General features: G+C 33.5%; 1 protein-coding gene across 3 annotated transcripts in view; it reads right to left on the bottom strand.

Moving 5' to 3' along the window:
* Positions 1-473: 473 nt before the first annotated feature.
* Asap (ArfGAP domain of ASAP) overlaps positions 474-22,682 on the bottom strand; it is a 293,797-nt gene continuing 271,588 nt past the window's right edge. For 2 of the 3 annotated variants that reach the window (XM_069819152.1, XM_069819154.1), the window contains exon 15: positions 474-21,017. In XM_069819152.1, the coding sequence (XP_069675253.1) occupies positions 20,715-21,017 (303 nt within the window). In that variant the 3' untranslated portion in view covers positions 474-20,714. The remainder of the gene's footprint in view (positions 21,018-22,682) is intronic. The other variant, XM_069819153.1, reaches the window with a different exon arrangement.

Below are 22,682 nucleotides of genomic sequence, written 5' to 3'. Positions count from 1 at the left end.
ATCCATCCTCTACACGAATTCACTATTTACTATAAACTCTTACTTCCCCATCTAAATGATAAATTCTTAATAGTAGATGAATATTTATAAATCGTGCATTAAAACAGAATGATAGTAAACGAATTTAACCTGCATAATTAATTAAAAAAACTTTCCTCAACAGTATCCGAACCCAGAACTTCGTGGTCTACAAGTGAGCACACTAGCACAGTGCTATCAGAATGTTGCGATGAATTGTCATAATTGAGGTTGTTGTACTGTATCGTGTTTGTTTAATGACTCTTAGACTTTAATTTGATCGTATTTTCAGATTAATTTCGTGCTTTTTCAATTGTGAAATACCTTCCTGAAAAAAAGTATTAAAATATTATTGGTTTGAAAACCGTTGTTAAATCACTGTGGGGTAAATCCTTTGTAAGGATCTTCAAGAGTTGGACCATTTTTTTCTGTTGAAACTGTACGTACTTTTGGGGTTATTTCAATGCGGACTGAACATGACATTGCTATAGTTCTGCAACATTTCAAATAATATATTAAACCTGATCAGTTCTTACGAATTAATATTCATAGTGTATAAATAGATTTATCTCTGATATGGTAGGTTGATGGTTAAAGGCGCACATTATATATCTATAAAACAGATGGAAAGTTGTGGATTTTGTTTAGGGGATTAAATACATACTAAGGTTGGATAAAAAGTAATGGCAACAGTTCGATATTTCTGACATGGCTTTATTCACAGGGGTACAACATTTACGTACCTTCTGTATAGTCGCCCCCTTATTTATTACCTTTTGCCAAATGTTTGGAAGGCGTCGTACACAATCAGTGCGTCCATCTTTGTTGATGTTCCGTATTGACCGCCCTATAAATAGCACAGATAAGTTCATCTCTGGTATTGTACCGGGTCCCTCGCAGTGGTTCTTTCACTTCAGTGAGAAGATTGTAATCTCATATATCATATCGGGTGAGTACAGTGGATGTTCCAAAATCTCCCATTGCCAGCGGCGCAAGAGGTCCTTGACAGCAGCAGCGATGTGATTCCTTGCATTATAATGAAGAATGATGGGATTCTGTACCACCAAGTGTCGTCATTTTCTCCTGAGGCAGGAACCTGCAGTAGTAGTCCACGTTTGCCACGTCTGCCTTGGAGGTACAGCGTGGTGCAGTATTACCCCATCAATGTGATACGCCACAATGAACATCACCTTCACAGCACTTTGTGTAGGGCGCACTTTCTTCGGGCGAGAAGAACCTGGATGCTTCCATTCATTTGATTGACGTTTCAAGTTTGGTTGGTTCATATGAGCGAGCCCAGGTTTCGTCCATAGTGATGATTCGTCCAAGAAAGTAGTCATCTTTCCTTTGGTACCGGTCCAACAAGGCCTGTGCAACTGCATATCGGTGCCATTGTTAAACCTCGGAAATTTCATGGGGTATCCAACGCCCTGTAATTTTGCGGTAACCCAGAATGTCTTGCAGAATGTGGAGCACAGTTTTGTGACATACTCCGACTTCTGCTAACTCACGCGCAGTCCATCGGCGATCAGCATTCAACAGGGAAGCAAGGAGTTGAACTGTGTTGTCCTCCATGCAGGGTCGTCCTGTACGGAGGTTGTCCTGAAAGGCATCCCTGCCTTCCCAGAACGCTTTAACCCATCGTGCCACTGTGCGATATGGCAACACTGCATCGGCACATGCTTCACGCAGTTCCTGAAAACATTCTTGTGCACTACGACCTCGTGTCACTTCAATTTTGATCCAGGAACATTGCTCTAGTTTTGTAAACGTGATCTTAGGGCGCTCGCACTATCCATGTGAAAGTCAACGTTCTACACACTGCAGTAGATTGACAGAGTACTATCGCTGCTGGCTGCACTAACTCATCTAACAGTCCTTGTTCATGTCCACACAGCTGGCAGCTCTCGAAAGCACCATCGTCACGTGACAGCAGTGTTGCCATAACTTTTTATCCAACCTATATAAATATACAGGGATATGAAGACATATGGAAGAGAACCACTCAATATGTTCAGCAATTATAAATATAAATAGCACAAATGTTTACATGTTCAATGCTTTATCAGAAAGAAATAGCCCCAAAGGCACCTAAAAATTTAAATAAGTAAATTCTGAAGTACCTTCAGAACATAAGGATTAGGGAGGTTATGTTTGAAAATAATATGCATATTAAATTTTATGGATGATATCAATTGTCTTTTTATGTAGCCTATTTGCTTACGAGACATTCATATATACATCTACAGAGAATATTCACACACACGCACACACACAGATCATTTTTACCTATTTTTATTCTTTTTTTCTTTTTTCTTTAGCAGGATAATACTGTATCAAATGCACAATCATGTGTGAATTTTATTGGTATGTTTGTATTGAATTATACGTTCGTATTGATTACAATGGAAGCATCTTTTTATTATTTTTAACGTGTTGGTTTTCTTTTTCGAAAACTGAAAATAACATGCATTAAATATATGCCTTCCTTTATATCGTGTTTATGCACACAGCTCAAAACTAGTAAGCACTTATTCTATGTAAATAAGTACTCACAAATTATTTTTAGTAATACAGCCACCTTTTGTGCCAATTCTATAGAATTTATCAATGGCAATACTTCTGTTGTGCTTTATTTCTACAAAATATCAAACTTGTCACTCGCTTTTTTATAATAAAGATGAACATAAAGAACATAGATTCTAGAGTTACTATATATTCTATACTGCACAATGTTTTCTATATACAATATTTTTATATGGTAAAATATTGTTACTTCATGTTAGAACTATTCTTTATATAATATGTACATTTACATCATACTAAAAAATGTAATATGATACAATTCATTTACAATAAAAATTGAGAATATTTCATGCCAATGATTGGCTTCTCTTTCTTTGGTTACTTTCTTTATCTTTTTATTTTTTTAAAGTAATGTGACTACTTCTAGATGTCTCTACACTGTTACCAGCTATTTTTACTAATTAGAAATGGTACTAAGAATCCTTCTGGAAACTCATATATCTGTTTTTACTTATATAATAGAATTGTGAAGTGCTCAAAAACAAAATCTGACAAAAGTGACAAGCAGAATTTTAAGTTCACTTTGGGTAACACACTGAAGGCAACCGGAAAATTATTTATCTCTATTTTATTTCGAACTTGTTCTAATCTGAAAAGCTTGTCTTTTGAAGCTTTTATTGTTTCATATGGATAAACAGGCCGTTTAATGGGTATTTTCCATGTGCATTAATTTTTACTAGTGAAAAACAGTTAAGTCATAAAGGATACATTGAATTTTGCTTGCCACTTTCTTGATGTTGGTAGAAATAAATATAGCAGATCCCTTTAGTGTTATTATTTTCAATTATCTGTGATATGCTACAAGTGAACAAGTTCTCACAAATTACGTAGATTCACTATTTAAACTTTCCAGATATGGAGTAGGCCATATAAACAGTACTCACTGTGTCATATCACAACAGTACATCTTTTCTCTGTTACTACAATCACCAGTACAAGTTCATAAATTAGTAAGTATATTTACAAGTTTTAATAGTAAACTCTGAATATGAATATCTTTTCCCTTCTCTGAATTCATGCACTTATCCTTTACATAAGAGTCACTCAAAATACATAAAAAAAAAAAAAAAAAATTGTTTATGTAAAACGTTTATAATAGGCCATAATAAATCTCAGATCCACAGTTCAAGAAAAGATCAAACAATTCTGTTATTGAAATGTCTATGCTCTTTGGAATTTGTTTCTTTTTTATATAAGTTTTAAGCTTTTTATTGAGAATTAATTTTCAATTGTGACCTGTCTGTCAAAAATATAGCGGTAGGGAAATACAACACAAAGATTTATTTAATAACCTGCTGAATGTAAAGTATCCATCTTTCTATACAAAACAGGAATCTTTTTATTTATTATATGCACCCCCTATAAAATCAATAGAAAAATGGAGAGGGATCACCATTCAAAATTTGAAGTTTATCTAGAGATGTTGGTCATCTTCAGTTAGTCTCACCATTACCATGTTAGCTACTGGATTCAAGATTTGCAGGTTCAAAATCGGCCAAGGATGATGAATTTTAAGGATGATAAACTCCTAAACATGCTTCCTTCAGGATGAAGTAAAACTGTGATTTCTGTGTTATAGATTTACATTACGTAAAATAATTTCGTTTCTGATCGAAGCCTCCAAGCAAAATTTGTTAGTCACTTTTTGCCCACGTTGAATTTCGACAATGAATAACCTTGAGTTGAAAGCATTGTTAAATAATGTGACCAGGAATGGACAGTCTGTTTTCAGAGTTTCTGTCTTAGTGTCTGACAGTTCTGGTTGGGATAGCTGTTAGTCCCATTTTGTTACAAAATGCAAAAAAGAAACCTGGAATGATGTTGAAATGTGTATAGATATCATTACAAATGTTTCAGCAATTCTCCTTTCAATAATTGTAATTCAGAAACATGGCTAAAATGGCAGAATTTGGCAAACTTGCTTGGAAATAATGCTCTTATAAAGAAAACAAAATACGAACATCGGAGAAAAAACAATTGAAGGTTGACAGATTGAAGGCACTGTTAATTACCAAGGTTTAATATCAAATACACTTTCCTTGATTTCTTCAATTTTTTGAAGAAAAATAAGAAATTTATTCAGCAGAAAAATATGTCCAATAGGAGTGTTATGAGTAATGTAATTTTGTTCTGTTTTTATTTCGTTATATATATGATAAATTTTAAATAAATAATGTATATATTGTGTTTACATTACTACTTTGTAAATAATTAAAGAATTAAATTTCTATTTGTGGTATTGAACATTGTTCAGTACGACTGGGAGAAGGAATTTTCTTTGAAACTGTAGTACTAGCAATTGTCTCGTTTTGATCTTCAGAAATTCTGATTACATTCAGTTAAATAAAATATCAGCAGGGAGATAGGAAAGATCCACAACTATATACTGGGATGCCAGTCGCCTGAAACACTGGAAAAAACAATAGAATACTTATCGTAAATTTCAGAAGAGCTGCTTTACAGGCATTTCAGATATGAATTGGTGGAAATTCTGAGAGAATTGCAGAAAAAAAATTGGGAGAAGGAAATGAAGTGTAGAATTTTTATTAGCTTGTTTCAATCAAGATATTGCTAATCTCGTGAAATAATGTGATTCATTGTGGACTTAATTGTACTTATTAGATGCAATTAAATAATTTTCTGCTGTTTAAACATTTTCATACCATATTTTTCATTTCAGTTAGATGTGAAAAGCTGGTCTTTCACAAATACAGTGAAACTCCGGTAATTCACGCTCATTTGTTACACTATCCTGCATCATACGGTCTTTTTGCTCGGTCCCTTGACATTCCTATATAAAACCATGTAAAATCCACCGCTTAATATGCTCATCATCCCATTAGTACACTCTTTCATCTGCTGAAAATTCTAAAATATCGTACTTTAAAGGATACTGAGAAAATTTTCCTGGACTTCTACATTTACTGCTAGCACCAGCATATTCAAGGATTTGTAGGAGTCCGTTTTTTTTTTTTTTTTTTTTTAGTACAACAGAATGGAATTTGACCCTTGAATATCTATAAGAGCCTGTCCTTCTTGCTAACAGTTTTAAATCACATTGTCAATGAAGACTTGACGAGAGGAAGTGGAAGAGGTAGACATTCCAAATCCTTCTCGCAACAAAGCCCTTGCTGCGGTGTCTGTGATCCACAGATTCATTAATGTTTCTAGTAGTCAAATTACTGATGTCACTTCCGATTTAAATCGTGTGGAAAATTCAATTATTCATAGTACTGAATCAAGTGCAAGAAAGGAAATAATTTTTTACTTTTTTAATAACGGGGGGGGGGGGGACTTTAATTGATAAGACAGTGTATTTGTTCCGACATTTTCTGAAAGGAAAGAAAATAAAATAACCTTTTATCCTGCATAATTATAGTATTTAATCCTTAAATTTCTTCAACAAATGTTTATGCTGATTCATACAGTACTTTTGTGTTAAAATTAAAAAAATTAAAAAATGACCTACTCTCGCTAATACACAGTCCCGTTTAATATGCTATTTTTATGCGGTCCCTTGAACAGCATCTTACCGAGGTTTCACTGTATATGAAGGCAAAGGGAAGATGTTCCGTGAAAGCAATGCACCAGCAAAACAGACTCTTAATCCCTAATGATTATACTGTATTATCACAGTGTAGTATATACAGTCACGAAGCTCAATATGTAGTAAATATGCATCCATAGATAGTTGCTAACAACTAGGGTCGCTAATATCGCATCATTACAGACAATGCGAAATAATACCTGCACAGTCTATTGTTTCTAGCACCCTCACAACTCAAGCTTCGTGACTGTATATACTAGACTGTGGTATTATCAACATTATGGGCGAAAAAAATTGTACCTCTTCAGTCCTTTTCGAGTACCAGAGTATCCCCATGGGCACGCATGCCATTGGTTGAGAAACATTATCCTAGACCACCAAAGATGACCAACTGGGAGAACTTAATTTTACCAGAGTTTGCATAGCAGAATGAAAATTTTTCATTAACCCTTTCTTACCTATAGATACCATATGGCAATAATTAACTTTACAGCATTTATATACTTGTGTGTTACATATGAAGGTAAATTTTGCTGGATAACTTCTATTTCAATACATTTTCATCAATATAGTTTTGTTTCAAATGTTGCCACTCCCGTAACTTGGTCACTGAATTGGTCCTAATACAGCTATTTGTTTCAACATGGATTGCTTGTAAATTTAATTTGGGTTAGAAAGGGTTAAGACTATAGCAGACATCTAGAGACCCACAGAGAAGAAGAAAAATGGTCCTGAAGACCTTTGTATAAAAATACATTCTGCTTTCTATGAACATTGATTTTACATTAAACACTTTGGAATAATATCTTCAAAATCTCTTTACTAATCACATAGCACTATGTTCTTCTTCTGTTTCTATGTAGAACACACAATTCAAAGAAAATGGCACTGATTATGAAACATATAGCATGTCACAAATGCAAGGGAAAATAACAGTAAAGGGATTTGCTTTATGAATTGATTCTTGTATCTAATTTACTACAATACAAAATCCATTCTTTCTTGGCAGAGTGCAATCATATCCATAACGAACAGCACTGGCTAACTGTACAGAAGGCAACTATATACAAACATTGCAATCTCTAAATAAATGAATCCATCTTCACTAATATTTTTATCTTTGAATAGCATTATGGCCACTGATATAAACAAACAAAAAATTACAGTACAACAGTATTCTGTGACAAACAAGTATAAACACTAAATCATGTGACCACATTTTCATCTTAAAAAAAAAAAACGAAAACAAAAGAGTAGATCGTAATCCATTTCATTTTAAATACTACTGATGTAGACAAAATAATGCACATATTTATAGCATAATGTATAAAATTAATAAGGAACTAAAACATACTTGTTGGATAATGTCGCAGTCACACAGCATGTAGATGAACATATTTTGTCATGAAAGTAAGGTAATTTTAACCAGAAGAGCAACAATTACTACTCAGATTCCATTTTAAAGTAATCTACTCTTCACATTAGAGGTTATTTGAAATAGGGTTACATATTTCCATAACTGTAATTTCATATTTTGAGTTCAACTGTAGATCTGTCCTACCTTACTATAATCTAAATTAAGTCTGAAAATGGCCAAATAAGTAGTAACTTAAATTAATTTCTGTATGTGCTAGTGAAACGTTTATAAATAAGTATGTTTAAAAATTTATATTCAGAAAACATTATTTCTTCATACAGTGAAAATTAATCATATTTATTAAAGTCATTTAAATACCAGTACAGTGACGTTCTTTATAAATGTTTTTGGTCGAGGGCTCTCTCTCTCTCCAACAGTATTCCACTCTTATCTGCTGTGGCATCAATGGATATTAAGTAGACTGATGTTAGTGTCGATCAGGATGAATGAATGTAATCAATCCGCATTCTGTGAAAACGGGGTAAGTACTATAATATAACAGAAAATTCCATAGGTTTTCAATCTCAATTTCGGAAAATGTTCAATTATATTCGGAAAGCTTTAATATTATTTAAATTATTTTTATTTTGAATTATACTGTATTAAATTCGATGTAGTTGCACTAAATTAATATAAATTTGAGGATACCAACAATTCTTATTGCCACGTAAATTAATATTTTCAATAAACGTTGTTCATTGAATGAAAGTGTAGCTACAATACTGTATTTCTATTCTCTTGAGAGAGTAAGGAGAATAAATTTTATTTTAACATGCAGATAGTAAAATTATATCCACAGTGTTACTATATAGCTAAAAAAAAGGGGATAAACCTTCAAATTCTAAATTGACTTCATTATTTTCTGAGTTTGGTATCATTGCCGATATAGAATATACATTTTCCGAAATTGAGGTTAGTTTTCCTGAAATTAAGTTATTTTTTTTCTGAATATGAATTAACCATTTCCGAAATTGAGGTTGATTAACAGCGAAATTTCATGTGACTGATTTTGTGTTAGATAAGAAATCGAAAAGAGAACTACGTGTATTAATTACGGAAATATTAAACGAAAATGATGCTCAATTAAAAGGTTAGTCCTCAAAAGAAATTGCACTATTTAACTACCATAATATGCGGGAACTCCAAAAGTTCAGCATAATGAGCCACGAAACTGCTTTTAAAAACATATATTTTATATCAACAACGCCACTCAGTTTTGAAGAATATGTTTTAAATGTGCAGATCATAACAAGCCAGTCATTATTTCAAGAATCTAGTGTACGGTACCAGTATGAACAGTACTCGTACATTTTACTTTTCAATAATGAGATCGCAATAAACTGGTAGAAAACTCATCTCTAGAGGAGATACTGGGACAGATCACGTGAAAGGGGTGGTCAAGTGACATTTTTAAGGAACTTTCTGGTAATTATAGTTTTTTTTTTTTTAGTTCTAAAAGCAGCCTCAAGTCACTTTTTGTTCCACAAGGATGTGAATCACATAGCAGGATGCTTACAGCAATCGATAGTATCTGCAAACAACTCATAATAATTTAAAATATCAGTTATTCAATAATAAATAAAATGTTAAAAACTGAACAAATTACCAAATACACGCTAGAATGATATCAAATGATGACTGATTTCAAAGGCGTTTGCACCGATATGACGACAAAGCTAAATTCTTGGAATTCAATGGTTGTGATTATAAGGATAAAACATCGTCATTAACCTACAAAAAAATGGAAACTATAGCGGATATAAGATGGTTTTAATTATGGTTAATGTGACCCTTGCAGGGAGATACGTATATGTATTATAGTTATAGCTGGTTGTACTTAAATATAATAATTCTGTTGTGACAAGAAAGAAAAATATTTACTATATAACGATAAAAGAAAATCACAAATAAATAAGTAGTTAACTCCAAAGCAAGGAGTCAACCATATTACATCATAAACTAACTTAATACTTCTACAAATATATGCACAAAAATTATACCAATCTGAATATGTTGAGTTACAGACTTTTTCCTTTTTTTAATAAATGAGACATACTGAAAAAACAGCAAGAGAGCATATGAATGTTCACAAAATGAATATCAGATTTTTTGTTTCATCTTTGCTGCAGATAAATTTTTAAACAAAATCCTAACCTTTATATAATCTCTTTTATGTGCCCAACTCTGTCTCATTTATTTCAAAACAATTTAATGTACCACATTCCTCTTTCTTTTTTTTTTTTTTTTTTACTAAACACGTTACTGGTAGATATTCAAAACATGCACACAATCACTGTTAGATCACTTCAGATCATTTTGCAGAAGGAACCAAGTTATAATCCTGTAAGTAACTGAAAAATCACTACCTACTGAATTGTTGGCTTTCATGGTGTAATAGAAGAAATATATCCAAGTAAAGATAGCTGTGGCAATCTTAAATTACAGAGAACCTGAACTCATTGGTTCAACAAAATGATTTGACTCCCTACTAAGATAAATTTCACTTATGTGTCAATATTTAAGCCACATACTTGTTTAGACTTTAGACATACTTCTCGTCTTAAAAACACCACATTTACAACCAAACAAATTCATTCTGTTTTCACCTAAAAGCTACCCTGTCACTGTAAACATGTTCTACTGCAAATTCAAAACAGTTACTTAGCCCACATTTTAAATGTCCATATATCAATCACTTGTTCACTTAAAATTAATAATTGTGACAAAAGTAATTCATATATTTAGTAGAGTCAATAATTTTGTAAATTTTGACGGTTGTGGTTGGTTGTAATTCATAGCACATATAAATAATGTTCACAGATGATCAGTGACCAGTTTATGTACTTGGTCATATGAAGAACGTGATTTTATGTTGTGTCACACTGACAGCAGCTAAGTACATCTTGTTAGCATGTTTGTCGATCTATAGAAGCCAGGATAAAAGTGACGCATCTCTTAAAAATAATGAGAAATAGCTCCATAACTATTCGGAAACGATCAATATTCATTTGAACCTTTTTACTTTAAGTTTTCTGGGGAATAAGCTCCTTAAGTGCTGGTCAAACTTTGAGAATCATCCTATAATATACTTTCTTAAATGGTTAATTTTCTTTACAATAAATGTTATATACCGGTAAATAATGAAAGTAAATTTAGTTTTTAAATAATATCTAGTCCGCTCTCAAAAAAACTTGAAAGTTTGAATTTATTAAACATTTATATTACCAGTTGTTCTGTATGGTTGTGAAACTTCGACTCCTACTTTGAGAGGGGAACAGAGGTTAAGGGTGTTCGAGAATAAGGTGCTTACAAAATATTCGGGGCTAAGAGGGATTAAGTTACACGAGAATGGAAAAAGTTGCAGAACACAGAACTGCACGCATTGTATTCCTCACCTGACATAATTAGAATATTAAATCCAGACAACTGAGATGGGCAGAGCATGTAGCAAGTATGGGTGAATCCAGAAATGCATATAGAGTGTTAGTTAGAAGGCTGGAGGGAAAAAGACTTTTGGGGAGGCCGAAACGTAGACAGGAAGATAATATAAAAATGGATTTGAAGGAGGTGGGATATGATGTTAGAGACTGGATTAATCTTGTCCAGGACAGGGACCAATGGCGGGCTTATGTGAGAAAGAAAACTGTCACATAAATTTGCATTTCTAAGAAACATAAAACATAATGTTAGATAAAACGTTAATATTTTTTTACTTGAGATTGTAGACTTGAGCTCAAACATACGAAAAAAAAAATCCTAGCCTTTTAATAAGGGCCTAGTAATTAAATAAAGACTGGGGAACGGATTATTACACACTGAAAGGTAGAGATGATGCTTCAAATAGGCTATTTGATTGTTTATAGCTATATAATAGTTGCCAAAACATAAAAGTTCAGTCTGGTATAAACAACTGTGACGATTCAAGGCTGCTTGATGTCCGAGAGTTGATCACTCCAGATGTCTTGATTGTTTGTTACAAGCAGTCAACGATGTAGGCAATATTGTTATGCGCTTTTTGGCTTTGAGGGTGCTGTTTGTCTTGATTTCTCGATCGTTGTTCAACTCTAGTTACTATGGCCTTCAGAAACATTTTAAATCAAAATTACTTGCTCGAGCAACTAAATTCTGACTATATAAGCACTTATAAGGCTCATTCTGATGTACAGCTCTGAAACATGGATTAGTTGCAGACCGACATATCACATCTAATTATATTTTGAAAGTAAGATCTTGAGGAAAATTTTTGGTCCACTACAAGAACATGGTGAGTGGCGAATAAGATAAATCATGAGTTATATGAACTTAACAAATCAACTGATATAAGATCTGTTAAAGTGTCCAGATTAAAGTGGGCTGGACATGTGAAAAAATAGGAGAAAATGAACTGCCCAGGAGGATATTGGAATGCAAAGCCGAGAGATGATTGGATGGAGTGATGAAAGATTTGAGTAGGATCAGAGTTACAAGATGGTGGATAGTTGCCAGGGATAGAGAGTCGTGGACGAAGCTCTTTAAGGAAGTTTAGGCTCGAATAAGGCGGTAATTAGAGTTGGGTCGATTCGTGAACAAATCGTTCATTCGAACAACTAATAATAAAGAATCGTAAGAATCGATTCGTGGTATCAACGAATCGTCGTTCAAAAGAATAGTAACGAATCGGCATGGTATCATACTTATTTGATGTAACCTATCAGCGGACATATCCGAACCGTGCCAAATGCTCCCGAGCGAGGGTGAAATCAAAATACTGCATTTGTTAAGTGTGAAAAATAATTAACACGAACCTGAAAATTACATGGTTAAATAGAGATGTAATGCAAAAATGTACTTGATAAGGTTCAGTTGATATATTATAATTAAGAAACACTAACTTGAATAATTTTATAGACTAATGGAGGTCATGATGAATGATTCCAGCCAATGAGAAAGAGACAATCCAATTTCTCGCCTCTTATGCCATCTATGCGACAGATGTAGAACGTTTTTGTTCTACCCATGGTTTGCAAAGGAAAGTGTCCTGTGAGTCGTTCGTTGACGATTCAAAAGAATCGTTGGGATTGCAGACTAGGAAGAATCGTGCACTCGTTGATGATTGAAAAGAATAGTCGGAATCGCAGACTGGGAGGAATTGTGAACGAATTGTTAGAATCGATTCGTAATGTATGATTGAATCGTTGACTTCTGAAAAAGAATCGTGTTGCCCAACCCTAGCAGTAATGCTGATAATGATGATGATTCGAATAAAGTGGATGGCATTTCTGGGACATGCTGTATATGTGTCAGTAAGGATTCCTTGTCCTACAAACATGTTACTGCCACTGCATCTAGCATATTCATTGCTCTCTCTCTTCATTCTCGTTTCTCGCCCACACAAGGGAAAGCAGAACACACAAAGCTTTCCTAAGCAAGCATTCAGTTGATGGTACCTGATTCTACAGCATCCGTGCATTATTTCCATAAGAGAATGTTAAGATCAGGGTGAACAAGTAATCACTAGGGAGCGGATTTTTATGTGCTAAAAAATTTAAATATATTTATTTTTTATTTGCTCAAAAGTACGAAAATATTTGCTAAAAATAAATATATATATATATATATATATATATATATTTTAAATATGACAAAAATACCTTACTTAGCTTGAAAACAAATGTTCCTAGGTACTCACCAACCACACTTGAGTGCTAGTAGTTGGCCGACATGTATGGTGTCACACAAAAAGCTTAAATTTGCTAATAGGAAAGCCAAATCGTTTTTTAAATAACCATCTTTCAGTGCATCTTGAAGGATATCAATTGACGAAGCCCGATAACAGGGAATCACAACAAGATATATTGCCTTACTTGATAGACATGAGCGAGAGACGAGAGATTTGTTTAAATTAAATAATGTTCACACCCAGCTCTTATCTGTTGTGTTTCACAAACAAAGCGTGGAATGAAATCATCTTCAGCAACAATAAACATTCCTAATTTTGTGTTACAAGATCTCTCCTTGTCCATGTTAATTTATTCTCTAATAATAACATTGATATGCTGCCTAGCAGTTCTCAGAACTTGAGGCGATATTATTACGAAAATGGATCACGGATACACCACACAGCGCTTAGAAACACGAAGCAACCAAGAATTCTTAAAAAAGATAACATACTTCTGAGTGATATAATTGGTTTAGTTTTAAAATATTTAAAAGTTATTGTAAAAAAAATGTTTAAGTAAAAAAACTCCAAGATTTATGTGTTTATAATAGATTTCCTGAAAATATGTATTTACATAATTTTTTTGTGAAAATATGTGTTTTTATGTGAAATAAAATTCGGGTTTTAAACTTGAAACTTCATGTTCGGAATTTTTAACTTTGTTAATTGTGTTTTATCACAAGCAAAAATAATATTTAATTACATAGGAATCCGCTCCTTAGTAATCACTATTGAATAAAAAATATAAAGATAAAGGATGATAAAAAATCTCATGGAAATTTAGGGAAATCTGAATATTCGTGCCAAAAATTCGCGCTACCAGTGATTGAAATATGGACAGACCTGCTTTGAAAATCAAGAATTGTAGAACTTGTGAAGCTGTGAAAAAATTTGAGCCTAATATTTCGGAGTATAATTTTTAAAAATTTGAGGGAGCATACATATGTGCATGATCATACCCGCACACGTACACACAAGCATACACACAGAACATCTTCACTGCTCAAAACCATCACAATGAAAGCGTTAAGGTACATCACTCCATGGATGAACAGCATTTCCTCGCCTTGGCTTCACTTTGCAGAGGTAGAAGCTACAAGTCTTCAAGAAGCATGAACGCGAAGCGATTTTTACAGTGCATTTCTTTCTTGACTAGTCTTGTTTTGTTACCCATGGAATATCACTTCCATCAACTACTGTCAATCTAGCTACAGACTAGTCAGTTACGCACACATCTCGACATACTCATTCCACATCAAACAGCATTGCACATCACCATCCAATGCCAAGTGCTCACAAGTAATATATTATTTTATTTATTTATATTTATACACACTCTTTTATCACCTCATATCTATTTCCTCTTTTTCCCATTTCAGTTCTGAATGCTTCAATTATCACCAGCACAATACGGTAACATTAATATGTAGCCTCAAAACACCATACAAAAAGCCTCTTCAGTTACAAAAAGGGGGAAGGGTATTCATTAAATCTATTCTGAGCTCCTAACATTACTGTAGGTTGAGATCTCAATATAACAATGCAGCAGATTTTCATTATTCTTTAAAATGATAATTAAATTATGATTGTTGTTTAACTTCCGAAGACAGGTTTGAACCTCAAAATTGACACGAATAAGGCCATCAACTAAGCCAGGAGATAATGAGGTAGGGTGGCTAGTTACTTTCCCCCTCCATTGCATATATCACTGACTAGTATTAAACTAATCAGACTTCAGATGTACACAAACAATTATTCTTCCTCTGACAGATATCGTCAAGTGAGATGTAGGTTAATGTCTGATAATACATGTACGTCTCAACCAGAATCTCAGTCAGAGGTAAAATTATTATTGTGTGAAATAATTCCGAAGTTTTATTTAAAAAATAGTAGCCTACAATGAAAGCTTCATAGAAATTATTTTAACATTCTTTCTATTCAGTATATACATTTACAACACAAATTTATAATATGGCAGTGTTATGAAAAACTTTTCTTGATCATAAAATGGACGAAAAAAATATAAAATAACCACCATAATTGTATTATGAGTTAAAGAAACGAGTCATATCACAAGCAGTTCACTGGTGTCAGTTTGTTAGGATCAGTTTGTAATTACATTACAGATCTACAAACTTTCCTGCATGACAATCTTCCAGATTTAATATAGGTGTTCAAAATATAATGTTCGTTTTTACGGTTATGTTTTCGTCCCATTGTTATATACTTATTTTTATTATTATTATTATTATTATTATTATTATTATTATTATTATTATTATTTATTTCAACTATAAAATATTAGTTTATATTGGTAATAGGCCTAGAAGTTACGTCATGTGAAATGAAATTTTGAAATCGTGATAGTTATTAGCCTATTAATAATTACAGAACTGCATAATTGTATTGAAATCCAAGCTAGAGTAACAGATACCAGAAAAACACTGTTCACTGAAAGCAAATTATGTTATCACTGTTAAAGGAACAAACTATAACAGTACCATGATTGCAACTCTGCGAATATAAAAGATGCTATCATTTTGAGATAGAATATTTTACAATTCTGTCCATGATGCACCGAACTAAATGTATAATCTTGTCTCATTTTTAAAATAACTGAACACTTTCTGTGCATTTAAGTTTCTGATTTGTGGGTGAATTATATTGTCTATTTTTTCAAAGCAAAATTGTGGAAAAAAAATTGCACTAAAATCAGCTATTTCAGCCCAAAATTAGATGCCACCTCTCTTTTCAATGTGTAGAAGTTACTTCTTTATTAACTTTCAATTATTTGTAACCTACTATCCTGTTTTTTAAATCCCTGCTCTTAGGCAGAAATTTAAAACCTATTGTATAAAATAAATAAAATTATTCTTTAAAACAACACTCATAGGCCAGCCAGCCAGAGAATATGGCACTTTTATGGTGCTGGCAAGTGCATGTCCTTAACCAATTTAAATGAACGAATGGTAAAGGCATTGGTTTGTGTTGCCAAATTCCCGCAAACACTACATGAGTTTGCTTTAAGTATATTCTCTAATACAATATTACAAGTGCTCCACATGGTAACTATCAGACACATTTTCTCTTGAAGTGAAGAACTGTTAACAGCTAATAGGAATTAGATACGAGTAATGGCAGAATTTCTCCTGGGGCACATTCCCCTGAAGAAGCATATGTACAATATGAGTTTGCATAACGGAAATGTAGACTTCTGATTATGGAGGAAAGAAACGGAAAAAGGCAACAAATTTTACACAAATGTGAAAACTTAGCCTGCACGGGTTAATAGCTAGACATCAGATTTATATGCACTAAAAATATCTAAAATATGCATGTATTTATGCTGTAAGAATCTTTAAAATATGCGAATTTTAGTATTTACAATGATATATTCTTCCTTAGACATCATTCTGATCGTTGTAATTTGATTTTCAGTAGCCTACACAATGATTATTTTTTTTCCAAATGCTTATATGACGTTTATCACACAAGTTTATATGCTGAGAAGGATCTTCCCACATCTACAAATGTTTTTGGGCAAAATTTGAAAGAACTTACTAGCTCTGGAGAAATTTCATCTGGAAGCACCTTGATATATTTTATCCACAGAATACAAAATTTCAATGTCAGGATTTCTCTCTAAAACACTGCACAATTTACCACTTAATTTTTCAGCATACTTTAAAAGAGCACTCTGAAGTTTACTTCGAACCTCCTTGAGGATTGATAAAATTTATGTAAAGACAAACCACATTTTTCGAGTTCTTTGTTGTCGTTTCAGCTATAACCGTAAACTGGGGTTACTTTGAACACAGAGGAAACTTTGAACATTTTTTCAGGAAATCATATTTAGGTTTCTACATGCTGCTCTTGTTACAGATGGAGGTAAATTTGGTATGAGAATGACTTTATAATAATTTGCCTTCGTCTATAACAAGTGCAGCATGTAGAAACCTAAATATGATTTTCTGAAAAAATGTTCAAAGTTTCCCCTGTGTTCAAAGTAACCCCAGTTTACGGAACTTTGAAATTTACCTTGATTACAGTCAATGTCGCAACAGCACAACATTACGGGTTATTTCCATAGAGAGAAGGACTGCATGATTTTAGTTCGATGGTGACATAACCTTATCTCTTCCTGCAGCTGAAAATGATTGGTAACTCCTCATCCTACTTTTCGCAAATACTCCTGCTTCCAACTATAAATAAGAATGTTATTCCCCAGTAACATCACGTGATTTTTGTCAGTAATGCTAGGAGAAGCTCCTTACGAGTGCCTCTAAAATGTTTGAATATTAATTTTAAAATTAAAAATTAAAAAAATACATGTATTGAAAATGCATGGAAAAATGATTAAATATGCAGCAACTTCGGAAATATGCAATTATATGCACTTTAAAACTTCACATACAAAAACAAAAGAACATGAAACATATTGCAAAAGTTAATTCCATATCACAACTAAAAGCAAACTAAATATGCATTTGCATATAAATCCGATGTCTATTAATAACGTAAGTATTTGGGAATATTTCAATAGAACAAAATCAGCATCTTTACAGTGCAGTACAGGGACTTTGGAATGACTTAACTAAAATAAACAAGCAGCACAATAAGTCACTCTGTTACTAGATTGCAGTGCATCCAGAGCCAAGAACCAGACAAAGTTTCTGGAACCTATTTTGCAAGGAAATTAGTCTGCTAGTGAGTGATCGGATAAAATTTCTAATTAGTGACTCTTTTTAACATGTCATCACAGTTTGGTGCATCCAGAATTGTAATTCCACACTACTATTATCACAATGTAATTGCACAAACTCTGCTCTACAGTTGTGTCTAATGACTCATCTCTCGATGCTTTGACATCATCTCTAAGCAATTACTGATTATCTTGTCTCTGAACAATCTTATAGCTCTGCATTAAGAATGGCAGCCAGTAATTTGAAACCAGTTCTTTACAAGATATCTTTCAATCGAAATTGATCATTTTTCTTCATTTAGCAATCTATTATTCGGTTGAAAAGCTTTTGTCATCCAGTTTGCTCTCAAAAAAGCTGAAAGTTAGAATTTATAAAACAGTTATATTACCTACTGTTCTGTATGGTTGTGAAACTTGGACTCTTACTTTGAGAGAAGAACAGAGGTTAAGGGTGTTCCAGAATAAGGTGCTTAGGAAAATATTTGGGGCTAAGAGGGATGAAGTTACAGAAGAATGGAGAAAGTTACACAATGTAGAACCGCATGCATGGTATTCTTCACCTGACATAATTAGAAATATTAAATCCAGACGTTTGAGATTGGCAGAGCATGTAACACGTATGGGAGAATCCAGAAATGGATATAGAGTGTTAGCTGGAAGACCAGAGGGAAAAAGACCTTTGTGGAGGCCGAGACGGAGATGAGGGGATATTATTAAAATGGATTTAAGGAAGTTGGGATATGATGGTAGGGACTGGATTAATCTTGCTCAGGATAGGGACCGATGGCGAGCTTATGTGAGGAAAGCAATGAACTTCTGAGTTCCTTAAAAGCCATTTTTAAGTAAGTAAGCAATCAAACAGTTTTACATTTCAGTATAATGAAACAATTCAGTAACCAAAGACATAAAAGAAGAAATTATTCTTATGTGATTGGAGAGAAATTCTGCCAGTCGTCATTGTCTATCTCTGTCATATGTAATGGAGACTTTCTTATTCAACATAATTTATATGTCATGTATTATCTTGAGAACATACATTTTAGGAAGCCACAGTAATTACAAAATCAGACATACCAAAAAGAAGTGTTTCTTTTTTCGTTTAATTATTTTTTATTAACTTATTCCAGTTTTAGATAATTTTTAACGTTACTCAGCAAGTTTCAAATAACTGAAAGCACATCCTCTAATTAACTCAATAAATACTATTTCAATGACATAATATGGCAAACATTTTAAATGCTCGTATTTTATTATTTTAAAAAGTATATACATATTTTAAACAACTTTTCTCATAATAACACGAACACGATTGACCTGACATCTATCCATCAAAGTATCGCACCTGGCAAAAACTTGCTCTTCTGTGAACCACGTCAGTGTGAAGAAAGTGGGGGAGGAAAAGGACAAAACAGTATATTACGTGATAGAGAAGAAACAAAATAAAACTTCCACTAGGACTAAGTGTTTTAAATGTATGAAACTCTCTCATAACTTATATAATTTTTAATATCTCAATCTAGAGCAAAACAGAATTTGTCCATCAACAAAAGAAGTGTTCAAGAATATTATACAATGTAACTGTTTTATAAAAACTGTAATGTTACAAATTCACAAGACTGATACATATTCAATTAAAATTTGCCACATCAGTGGTCTTTATTTGATAAACAATAAAGATTAATCTTGGGTAGGAAGCAATTGAAATTACTGTAGCCTATATGAAGTGAAACTATAATGTCACACACAAATTAAGAAAAAGGCATGAAAATTAAGGCATGCATCAAAACATGGGCCCAAAGTCACACAAACAAAAACTTTTCGAACACGAAGTTTTTTTTTACAAAGAAAATACGATATTGATGAGATGTTAACTACAGTACCAAAGATAAAAAAATTCAAAATTAGTATTTGTTTGTTTATGTGCAATTTGGGCCCTTATTTTAATACCTGTCTTTAACCTTGCTTTTTTCTATTATATTGTACATTACATTATATTTTATGAAATGCTGTATCTTTATTTTTATCCGTGGTCTCTGCTGGCATACTCTGCTATGTAAAAATGAAAATAAATATTAAATGGTAAAAGCAAAATCAAATGTCAAGATAAATAAATTAAAAATCAGCATTTCTTTGTTTATGTGCAATTTGGGCCCTTATTTTAATACCTGTCTTTAATCTTGCTTTTTCTATTATATTGTACATTACATTATATTTTATGAAATGCTGTATCTTTATTTTTATCTGTGGTCTCTGCTGGCATAGTCTGCTATGCAAAAATGAAAATAAATATTAAATGGTAAAAGCAAAATCAAATGTCAAGATATTAACAAAACATCAGTGAAACAATTCTAAAATACAGAAAAGCGGTAATATGTTTGTGGTTCCATAACTGTAAGTTTACTGTAATCTCTTAGTTGTATTTTGTTTTAAGTTTAGCTTAATTGTTCATACACAATCCGTGAATTTCTCATTAATAACCGGTTCAACCTTGAAATCACCGCAGTGGCGAAATGAAACTCTCCATACCGAGCATGTGCAACAGACTTTCCGTAACTGGCTTCCATTATTACCTGCCATTCTACATCAGATCCAATTGACTTTAGCTACGACTTTGTACGAGAGGAGCTCAGTCAACAAGAATACAAACGAGGCTATTGGAGATCCACCCTCCTGTTGGGGCATCACCTCAGGACGATTCGCCCCAAATCAACATTGGTAACAGCAACATACCGTGAGAACGAGTAAGTCAGTCTGCCAACATATGTACGAAGCTAATGGGAAACATCCCTCTTCTAGATGGGTCAGTTTCCACTGCCCCCTCCATCCAGTTCTCGTCATCCGTCTGCTCATTGGTGACAATGATAACCTCCCCTTCTCTAAAGGAGAGCTCATCTTCATTGTCCGCCTCGCAGTCGTATAGCGCTCGACAGCGACGAAGACCCACCATGCCACCGCTGCCACCAGCCGGGGAGTTCATGGTACCCGCCCCTGGTACCGTGGCTGCCACTGCAGCCGGCTGAGGTTGCTGCAGAGGACAGAAAAAATATGGCTGCTCGGGCGTCAGTAGGTGGAAACGTACAGAGAACACACAAGGCAGCAAGCAAAACATGGCAACACACACAAAGGGAAAAACGCATCACCATTAGCTGCAATCAAATAATGCTATACCAATTGTTGAGATAATTCGAAAATGAATAAGTGCTAGAATAGTACATTATACAACGAGCCTATACTGGTAGTAATTAAGAAGCGAGGATGTTTATGAAACGAGCGCAAGCGAGTTTCCGTGCTCGTTTCATAATTGTCATACGAGTGTCTTAATTACCATTATAGGCTTTTTATGCTCGACCATATTTCTATCTTGAAATTATTCATAAGTATTCATGTTACTGTTATGTGAGTGCAATAGCCTACCTCATAAATTGTTGTTGTTGTTTTCTAATGCCAGGCGTTTGACAATAAAGTCATTTGATCTCTTGCACTCCAATATTTTTCAAAGATATTATCATGGCCAGCCACTGAGGCACAGATTTTGAGGTGTTCCGAATCCATTTCTTGGTTTGAGTTGCACAATGGGCAGTTAGGGGACTGATATATTCCAATTCTATGCAGGTGTTTGGCCAAACAATCATGGCCTGTTGCCAATCTAAATGCAGCTACAGACGATTTTCGTGGTAAATCGGGAATTAACTGTGGATTTTGATGCAGAGAGTTCCATTTTTTCCCTTGAGATTGTGTTATCAAATTTTGTTTGTTGAAGTCTAAGTATGTAGATTTAATAAATCTTTTCACAGAGTAATACGTAGATTTAGTAACAGGTTTGTAAGTAGCAGTGCTACCCTTCTTTGCTAAAGCATCCGCATTCTCGTTTCCCAGGATTCCACAATGGGATGGTATCCATTGGAATACAATTCTTTTATTAAGTGATATTAATTGAGAGAGCATTTTAGTTACTTCTGCTGTTTGAGATGAAGGTGTGTGTTTAGAGACTATTGATAGAATAGCTGCTTTGGAGTCTGCATTCCTAAATTTACTGATGTGGCATAGAAGATTCCTGAGACTTTCACTTATTGCAATGATTTCTCCATCAAAACTTGTTGTTCCATACCCAAGAGATCTATAAAGTGAGAAGAGACAGCACGTAACAACTGCACTGGCACCTTGTTCTCTGGAGATCAAGGATCCGTCAGTGTATAAATAAAGCCAGTTTTGTGGAGGGTACCTAATATTAATTGTCTCTAAAGACAATTGTTTTAATATTTGAGTGTTTACTTTTGATTTTAGTATTTCTTCTGTTAAATTTAGATTATATTCTATATTTAATAGAGTTAAAGGGTTGTGAGATGTGCGCAGACGCAAAAGTATTGATTTTTTCTGGGAAACGAATGTCGACGACCTTGATATAATCTACAAAGTAAGATAAACATTAATCTTGATATAACCTTGAAACTGAATTAGACATTGAAAAACGAGATGACAAATTGAATTTATTTGAATATTATATACAATTAACGCTAATTATTATAGTAACAGAACATAACCTTCTGCGACAGTATTGGATTTCCAGCCTCCATGACGTTTCGCTAGTTGTCTTTCGATTGCATATCCGAGAATAATCGAAAACCTGAACTTTAATGAATAGGTGTACTTTAATGACATGCATTAAAGGGCGGCTACCAGGTGTATAATTACTACATTTCGGCATGGTCGAGCA

Source organism: Periplaneta americana, chromosome 2, assembly GCF_040183065.1.
Source record: "Periplaneta americana isolate PAMFEO1 chromosome 2, P.americana_PAMFEO1_priV1, whole genome shotgun sequence".
Lineage (NCBI taxonomy): Eukaryota > Metazoa > Arthropoda > Insecta > Blattodea > Blattidae > Periplaneta > Periplaneta americana.
Note: the sequence above shows the minus strand (reverse complement) of the source record. Positions and strands in the feature narration are given on the sequence as shown.